We start from the raw sequence: 9,320 nt of genomic DNA on the forward strand, positions 1-9,320 counted from the left end.
TGACCTATTTTTGAAGGGACCGGGGCATCTGCTTCCCGTCCTGTAAACGAGAAAAATATAAGTTATGGGATAAAAGGATTGAAATAAACGAGAAGGATCAGACGGTTATACCTTCTTCGCCGCCTGGGCAGCAAGTTTTTTTCTCGAGATTGGCTTTCCGGATGTCGGCAGCCGACCTAGCCGGTGTCTTCTCAGTGGGCAGCATTTTCTTGGCTTCTTCTGCAGAGGAAGGCACACGGTTAGAATAATAAATAAGCAAGGAAATAAAAGCATCTGGTACGAAAGAAACCGGCTGAGTTCCGAATACATACGTTTTTTAAACATGCTGCTTAGGCCACAAGCGGACAAGAAGCATTCGTCCCTAAAAAATTCATGTTTGGGCACCCAGTTTCTAGGTACCCTTACTATCTCTCCGGATGAGAGGGTGTCAGGAACTAACTCAAAAAACCCGGAGTCAAGGATGGTCTCTCTATCATCCTCCGGGACAGGGGGCAGGCAGCACTTGGTCCCCAAGAGTTCTGGTTTCCGGTTGTAGATCCGAAATTCTCTGTTCTCTGCCGTAGTTGGGGCCTTAACCAAGTAGAACCGGTGCTTCCAGTCCGACCATTTGGATGGCTTGTCCAAGGTCATAAGGTATTTGGGCTGGGTGGTCAAGGTATACCAGGCTCTCCAGCCGCCTGGGCTCCTACTCAAGTAATGCATGTGGGCAAACGCCTCCCAGCCGGGGTTGAGGCCCTGCATCTCGCAGGCGGCGATATACCCTAAAATATTTACCCATGAGTTGGGGGTTAATTGCCAGAGACCTAGGCCATACCCCCTAAGTATGGCTTTTATTGTGTCGTGGAGAGGGGAAGCGGACTCCGGCCACGAAGGCCGCCTCGTAGCACCCGAACCAAGCGTTCGCGTTCGGTTGTCCATCCTCCCACCATATTGTTCCCAGAGCAGCCGGGACTTTTATTGTATAGTCACCACCCAGCGGCCGCCGTTTGATAAAATCTGGCAGCGCAGCCCGCATGAGCTCGCGGTCCTTGGAGGAGACGGCGATCATGAGAGGATCGTTCCTATTATCCCAAGAAGGCCTCTCCGCCTCCTCGCTATCCTCAGATTCGGTTAAGTAGTTGCTACTGCTACTTTGAACGTGACCGGCATCAGAGCCGGCTGGGGAGTTGGAGACCTCCTTATCAGAGCCTACCTGCTCTCTGGTCTCCTGGAGGGGAGCACTCTCTTCGTTTAAAATGCTATCACCCGGGGTGCTAGGAGCGCCCCCGGGTGAGCCTCTCTGCTCTACCTCTCCATGCTCTACTTCACCGCCTGAAGCTGGGACCTCAAGCGGCTGCTCATCTGAGCTCCCACTTCTGTAGTTGGGATCTCTGGCAGTAGACCGGATTCTGGCCATTGTGTCCTGCACAGACAGAGAGTCGGTCTATATGGGTGTTGAAAAAGGGTTGTCCCAAAGAACAGAGGCGGCAGACCCAGTTCTAGACTCAGCCGTACTAATAAACCGGCTGAGTTCACAGCTAGGTTCCGGGTATGGGTATAAGGGGTCCATCTACTTATGGGGCCAATGAACAAAAATGCGAGTAAAAGACTCAAACGGAAATACATGAAAAAGCTAGAAAGAATAGAGACGGTACCTAGAAGAAAATCTGGAAATTCTCTGGGATGCTTGCGAAGACGCAGGCGGTTCAAAATCCGGCTGGGTTTCTCTGATTACCCTCTCGAAAACCTTTGGCTAGCTTGCAACGACCCAGACGGTCTGTAGACCGGTTGCTCTCAACGAATCTCAACTCCGAATGCTCTCAACTCTCAAATTGCCGGCTGCTCTCAAATTTTCAGAAATTTGGCAGTTTGTAAATGAGAGCTCGGGGGACATCTTCTCCTATTTATAGAATTTGTCCCAGAAGGTGAAAGGTTATGACTCTTCGCCTTCTGCTTTTCCATCCTTCAAAAGGAATCTGAAGAGTTGAAAAAAAAAAAAAAAAAAAAAACCTTTCACCGGCGCCACGTGGCACCCTGCCACGTCAGCACCAGTGAGGGGCAAATGTTTGGGGTAAAAATACCCTAAACACGTGGCCCAATGGCCTAGTGACACGTGGCATCCAGCCGTTGGTCAGCAGGGCTCCAATCCTCTGCTGACACGTGTCCTCTAAACCCTAAAAGGGAAACCATCCCTTCCCCACTATAAATAGTGGAAGGACCCTCATTAATGGGGGTTGGAACATTTGTGGTTCACATTGAATACTCCTCAAAAAGAAAAACACTTACCCCGAGCAATATTAATTGCAGAATTCTCCCATTACGCGAGAAGTAACTTCTACATTACGTGCATTCTACCTCCCGTATCTTTACTAACTTGATCGTCGGAGGCGGAGCTCCTACCCCCAGGAGTCTTCGTGATTTTGCAGGCACAGGCGTCGAAGGGCATTCTTGGAATTGTAACTCTCCCGCGGGACACATCAAAAAACCCCGAAACAGATATCATAATAACTATATTATAAAGTCTAAATTTTTATTATTGGATATCATATTGGGTACCCGATAACCGAACCGAAAATCCGGGTACCCGAAGTTCGGATACCCGAACTTATTGGTTCGGGTAATGGATATCATTTTTAGTGTTATTGGTTATCGATACCCGAACCGATAGTGTTAACGGTACGGGTACCCGTCCCATGCTCACCCCTACTACCTATTAGTTGCAACAAACTTATTTTTTTCCTTTTGTAGTAACTTTTTTATGGTAAAATGACTAAAAAACCCTCATTTAAAAATTATTAGCACATAATACTACACATAATTACAAATTATTATAACCCTAATCTAACTTAATTATCTAAATTTTTTCCCCAAAAAAATCAGATCAATTCTGAATTTCATATCACTCTCTCCTCCATCTTCATCTCCCCACCATCTCTCTCCTCCATCTTCTTCGATCTTCATCTTCTTCCTATCATCATAATCATCTCTCATCTTCTTCCTTCTTTATCTCTCATCTCTCATCATCGTCTTCGTGGTTGTAGGGTGGCTATTTCGTGAATGGTTGCTTCGTGGGTGGGTGCAGATCGTGGGCGGTGGTGGTGGGTTCGTGGGTGCGGTGGTGGTGGGATCGTGGGTTTAATTTTCTGGGTTTGAAATGGGTTTCTTGCGGTGGTGGTGGGTTCGTTGGTGCGGTGGTGGTGGGATCGTGGGTTTAATTTTCTGGGTTTGAAATGGGTTTCTTGCGGTGGTGGTGGGTTCGTGGGTGCGGTGGTGGTGGGTTCGTGGGTTTAATTTTCTGGGTTTGAATTTGGTTCCTACGGTGGTGGTGGGTTCGTGGGTTTAATTTTCTGGGTTTGAATTTGGTTCCTATGGTGGTGGTGGGTTCGTGGGTGCGGTGGTGGTGGGTTCGTGGGTTTAATTTTCTGGGTTTGAATTTGGTTCCTACAGTGGTGGTGGGTTCGTGGGTGCAGATCGTGGGTGGTGGGTTCGTGGGTGCAGATCGTGGGTGCTTGGGTGAGGTGGTTGCGGCGGTGGTTTTGTGGGTGAGGTGGTTGCGACGGTGGTTTTGTGGTTGCTGGGTTGTTTCGGTGCCGCTGGGTGGTGGTGGTGGTTCCGGTGCTGCTGGGTGGTGGTGGTTTTGGTGCTGTAGGGTGGTGCTAGTGGTGGTGGGTTATTAATTTAATAATAGTTGAATTTGTTTTTTTTTTTTTGGTTGGATTAACACTTAATCATATGCTCTTAATCATGCTTTAAAACTTTTGCTTTGGTTTCCGCAACAAGTACAATTGTTGCAATTAACCATTAACGGAGGGAGTATATATTTTGTTTGAAGTATATACCTAATTACATTGACCATTATTTTTGTAGCCATATAAAATAGTTTAATACAATTTATGCGGACGGAGTATATAAGAAAAACAGTGTACGAAAAGTTCTTGAACAAAGCATCACATTAATTTCTCTATTATTCCTAAAGGCTAAACCCCCTGTTTCATTTTGTAACAAAATGCAACAACGAGATATTCCCCGACCTCATGGAAACGATGTCGTGGGCGGCGGTGCTAGAGTGAGGCTGGAGGACATTGAGGGCGGTGCTAGAGTGACTCCGGAACAATCCCTGGGAGGTGCTAGAATGAGGCCGGAACAATCCGAGGACAGTGCTAGAGTGAGGCCTGAACAATCCGAGGGCAGTGCTAGAGTGAGGCCGGAACAAGTAAACATCGTTTCGTAGAGAACTTCGAATTCAGATGGGCAGAAGTTATTGAAGGGTGAACGGATGAAGCTATGGTCTTTCATTTTTAGGACATGTGCTATGGTCGTTTCTTTCCTCTCTTCTGTTCTTATGGTTTCCGTCTCTGACTTCCATGTATTTCCAGGGTTCAGGTATATTAACTTGTTTCTTACGTCAAACTTCAAGCACTACTACACTCATTTACTACTCCCTCCGTTTTTTTAAAGTGCCCCAGTGACATGTCACACATATCGATTCAAAACTTTGAGCAATAATATCTTTGATTATCATTAACTATAAATTATAACAATTGAATATTAATAATCTACTCATTGAGACGATTCCAACAAATACTCACAAAACTATATATTTTCTTATGTATAATTCACAAACATTGGCCAAAGTACGTAGTATGTTTAATAAATAGTGCCAAAATCCCAAATGAGACACTTAAAAAAAAAAAAAAAAGGTGAGAGTATATCTAAAGAATTAAGATGCAATAAAATTTCTTGGAAAAATTGACACTACTAATTTCAATTACGACTTGTTTTCTTTAAAGTGTCTTTACTTGTTAATCAACGTACTCTAGGGCGGTCTTAACTTTAGGAGTCATCATTCTTAAAATGGTCATTATATATTTTCAACTGGTTTGACTGGTTAATAATAACACATGTCTTGTTTTTGTTAGGTTAGTTACAAAAAGTTAATCCTCTACCACTTAATCACCTACCCCTTCTCGGTACACCATCTTCATTTTTTTTAACCGACCATTAAAAACTCAACACGTGATAACATGCTAACCAGTTTACCCGATCATAATAAATTTGGGACAACTATACTTAGAAGAAACCCTCCAAAGTTGAAATCACCAGGAAGTTAATTAATTGTTGAGGTGATATTTCAAAGAAAAACGTTCATAGTTAGGACTAGTAGCGTCAATTTTCTGAAATTTCTCCCCTTGTACTTCTTTTGTTTTTTGTTGGTTTATTTGTTTCAATTCTTTTATTCTTATCATTTTAAATCTTGACATATATATACGCCTAAATAATACAAAGTAGTATTTATTAATTTGAATTCACTTGAAAAAATTGGTTGGTTCACCACTAATTTGGAGTGCATGTCTCATATGAGCTTTACGTATATTTTGCGACACAATTTGAAAAAGGTTGGTTCACGACAAATTTGGAGTACATGTCTCGTATGAGGTCTACGTATATTTTGAACTTTTTTTTGTTTTTTTGCGACATAGTTATGTGCTTGGTATAGCTATTATTGTGGTGGTGTATACAACCGTGCAAGTTGGGATAAAAGGTCACGAACTTCGCACCAAAGAGGATGTGATTCCACCCAAGGCTGCAATTTGGATCGACTTTTACGGAGATCAGGTCAACATTACGCCATCTTTTATTCTTTTGCAATTATATTTGTCTATCATAATAACTTATTGTATCTATCACAATATCTTCTATTGGTCTTTGATTTGTTGACATCTAGTACGATAGGTTTACATGCGTGTTAGTCTGTAATTCGTCCAAATATATATATATATATATATATATATATATATATATATATATATATATATATATATATATATATATATATATATATTTCCCTTTTTCTCTTTCGTTTCCCATTCCCCTCTCCCTCCTTTAATTTCCGGCCACCGAGCCACCTTTTTTCCTCCACCGAGCCACCTCCTCCCCAAAAATCAGCCACCCCACTCACGACCAGCCATCTCCCTCCTTTAATATTTCTGTCTCCTTTTTTTTTCAATCCCCTAAAATCGGCAACCTCTACCCACAGAGCCACCTTTTCCTATGGCTGGCACACCACCACCAACCCCCTCAACCCACCGCCTGTGACCTTATAACCCAGAACCAACAACTACCCACAAGCGACCATGCATCCCCCTCAACCCACCACAAACAGCGACGACTTCATTCCTCTCAACCCACCACAAACAGCTACGACTTCATTCCTCTCAACCCACCGCCATCTATCAATTTGGTTTTTTTTTTATTTTTTTAATTTTTTTTTTTATTTGGGGTGGATTTGAGTTGGTGTGGTGGTCGTGGGATGGTTGCATGGAGGTGGGTAGGGTGGTCGGGAAGGGGAGACAAGAAAAAGAAGCTAGGTAGGGAAGGGAAGGGGTGGTTGCTAGAGGGGAGGTGCACGGAGAGAAAGGGAGGAAAGAGAAGGAAGGTTGACTTTCTATGGAGAGGATGAGAGAGAGTGTAGGAGGATGGACAAAATGAAAATAAAATAAAAACTAAAACTTACCCAACATACAAGTAATCAGTCACAAGAGACTAGTAGAAGTGAATGATCCAGAAAGGTGTAGGATCATTAGATAATAATCAAAAGGTAGGATTATTGACAACTAATCGGCAAAATAAAGATGGGATTATTAGAATTAATTTTCTCTAAATAAACTACGAAAAAAATAGTGGGTATAAGTGGGGAGGAGAGAGAATCTAACAAATTTTAAAATATGATATAGGGAACTACTAATGGGGTAGATAATAGTAAAATATTGTCTTAAATTTCCAAAAATAGACATGGAATACTTTCTAAAATACGGCCAAACATGAAAAGTGAAGCGCTTATTAAATTACAGCCAAATATGAAAAGTGAAGCACTTACTAAAATACAGGGGAGTATATTTATGTTATAATATATTAAGTACATATAGAGTATAAATTTGAGCCACTCCACCCTAGTGAGAACTCAGCTCAAATGTAGATTATTGGTGAACTTTTGTCTTATATATCAATAAATGGACAAATAATTATTTTTTGCTTGGTAATTATGAATTACAGTTTTTGGCGTACGTGTTATTTTCATCAAGTTCAACAGGGGCAACATTGTCCATCATTCTCAGCAGTGGAGATTACATGACTGTAGGCTTACAACTTGTGGCAGCATCCGTCAGCATGTCTGTTTTGACAAGTATTTTTCTGGCATTTGCGGCACTCATATCTTCATATCGTTTATTCGCTAACATATAAATGTAACCTCCCGTACTTTTATGAACTTTATAAGCATTATCTTAATTACTCTTCTGTATGTTAACTAATTTTATGTACTTTATAAGCATTTACTTCCTATGTTCCAAATTAGATGACATACTTTGACTTTGTACTATGCACTATGCACTATTCACATAATTTATTTTGACTTCGTTTTATGATTTCATATTGAGAAAAGTATAAACATGTAGGATTTTGTTAGATTCGTTTCAGCATTTATTTCTAATTATCAAATAATTATTTTTTGGCTAATATGTAATCATGGTTTTTTGCATTAGAAACTATTCATTGGCATATATGTATATGTAGAATAGTGTAATTCTCCTTGAGTGGAGGCTTCACATTCATTCAATATACATAGGTATGTACAACCTTAATCATGAGATACCTAAATTACACAAAATATATCTTTACAGAATATTGACAAAATAATATCAATCTATTACCTATCACACCCCCGCAGTCAAAGCAGGAAGAGGACGAACGATGAGACTGTCTCTGAAGTCTAAGAATAGTTGCCGGGGTAGACCTTTAGTGAAAATATCTGCGTACTGGTATGAAGACGGAACATGTAAGACCTTGATCTTACCAAGAGCGACCTTATCGCGTACAAAATGAATGTCCATCTCAATGTGTTTGGTACGTTGGTGTTGTACCAGATTGCAAGATAGGTATACGGCAGAGATATTATCACAATAAACCAAGGATGCCCGTCGAATAGGGCAATGCAGCTCGAGAAGTAGATTCCGGAGCCAACAGATTTCGGCAATAACATTAATTAGCGACGCCTCTATATTCTGCTTCGGCACTTGATCGGGACAGAGTAGCTTGTCGTTTCACAGACCACGAGACAAGATTATCACCCAAATAGACACAATACCCTGAAGTGGAGCGTCGTGTGATGTCCGGGCAGCCGCCCCAATAAGCATATGTGTATGAAATAAGACTCGTGGGAGCAGAACGGTATAAATGTAGGCCATGATCTGAAGTGCCTTTGATATATCTGATGATACGCTTAAGAGCGTTATAATGTGGTTCCGTAGGAGCATGCATGAATAGACAAACCTGCTGGACGACATAAGCAATGTCAAGTCTGGTGAATGTGAGGTACTGAAGTGCACCTGCAAGGCTCCTGTAAAGAGAGGGATCCTTCATTGGCTCACCATCGTGAGGCCTAAGTTTCAACTTAATGTCGACGGGTGTAACAACCGGTTTGCAACTGTCCATCTTAGCCTTGTGAATAATTTCCTCTTCATACTTACTCTGACAAAGAATCATGGAGTCCTTTGTTAGGGTAACAGAAATTCCCAAAAAATAACTCAACTTCCCCGAGTCATACATGGAGAATTCGGACTTAAGAAGAGCAATAATATCACACTTGATGGAGGAAGCTGTAAGAACAATGTCATCAACATAAAGCAAAAGATATGCAACATTAGCACCATGTCGCAATATAAAGAGGGAATTATCACTTTTGATGCACACAAAACCAATTTGCAAGAGATAATTAGCAAACCGTTGGTACCAAGCACGAGGGGCCTGTTTCAGACCATAGAGAGATTTGCGGAGCCGGCAAACATAAGTAGGAGCATTGAGATTTATAAATCCTGGTGGTTGATGCATAAATACGGTCTCCTGGAGGTCACCATGAAGGAACGCATTTTTGATTTCTAACTGATGAATAGGCCAATCTCTACCCATAGCAATACTCAGAACAATACGAATAGTTGCCGGTTTAACCACAGGACTAAAAGTCTCATCGCAATCAACACCAACTTGTTGAGACTTGCCATTCACAACAAGTCTCTCCTTGTGTCTCTCCAAGTCACCATTTTCCCTGTACTTGTGTTTAAACAACCACATACAACGAATAACATTCACCCCCTCCAGTCTTGAAATAAGATCCCAAGTATGCTGTTTAGTAAGAACATTAAATTCCTCTGATATACGTGTTTTATACAATGGTTTTCCCCGGTTTGATTGCATGATTTTACATGGTTTTGAGCTCTACGGAGCTATTTCTTGCTAACAATCTCTTCTTTAGTGTATTCGATTGTTTTAGTAAGCTTTTCAGGAAT

General features: G+C 41.6%; 1 protein-coding gene across 1 annotated transcript; it reads right to left on the reverse strand.

The window, feature by feature from the left end:
• Positions 1-8,016: 8,016 nt before the first annotated feature.
• Positions 8,017-9,105, reverse strand: LOC110732499 (uncharacterized mitochondrial protein AtMg00810-like). The gene has a single exon (XM_021912450.1). It carries the CDS (start codon positions 9,103-9,105, stop codon positions 8,017-8,019), a length of 1,089 nt encoding a protein of 362 aa, XP_021768142.1.
• Between the last annotated feature and the right edge of the window lie 215 nt (positions 9,106-9,320).

The sequence above is a fragment of the Chenopodium quinoa genome, unplaced genomic scaffold (genome assembly GCF_001683475.1).
Source record: "Chenopodium quinoa cultivar QQ74 unplaced genomic scaffold, ASM168347v1, whole genome shotgun sequence".
Lineage (NCBI taxonomy): Eukaryota > Viridiplantae > Streptophyta > Magnoliopsida > Caryophyllales > Amaranthaceae > Chenopodium > Chenopodium quinoa.

Excerpts from the sequence above, each read along its gene's own strand:
- LOC110732499 (XM_021912450.1), bottom strand. The coding sequence starts at position 9,105 with ATGTGGTTGTTTAAACACAAGTACAGGGAAAATGGTGACTTGGAGAGA.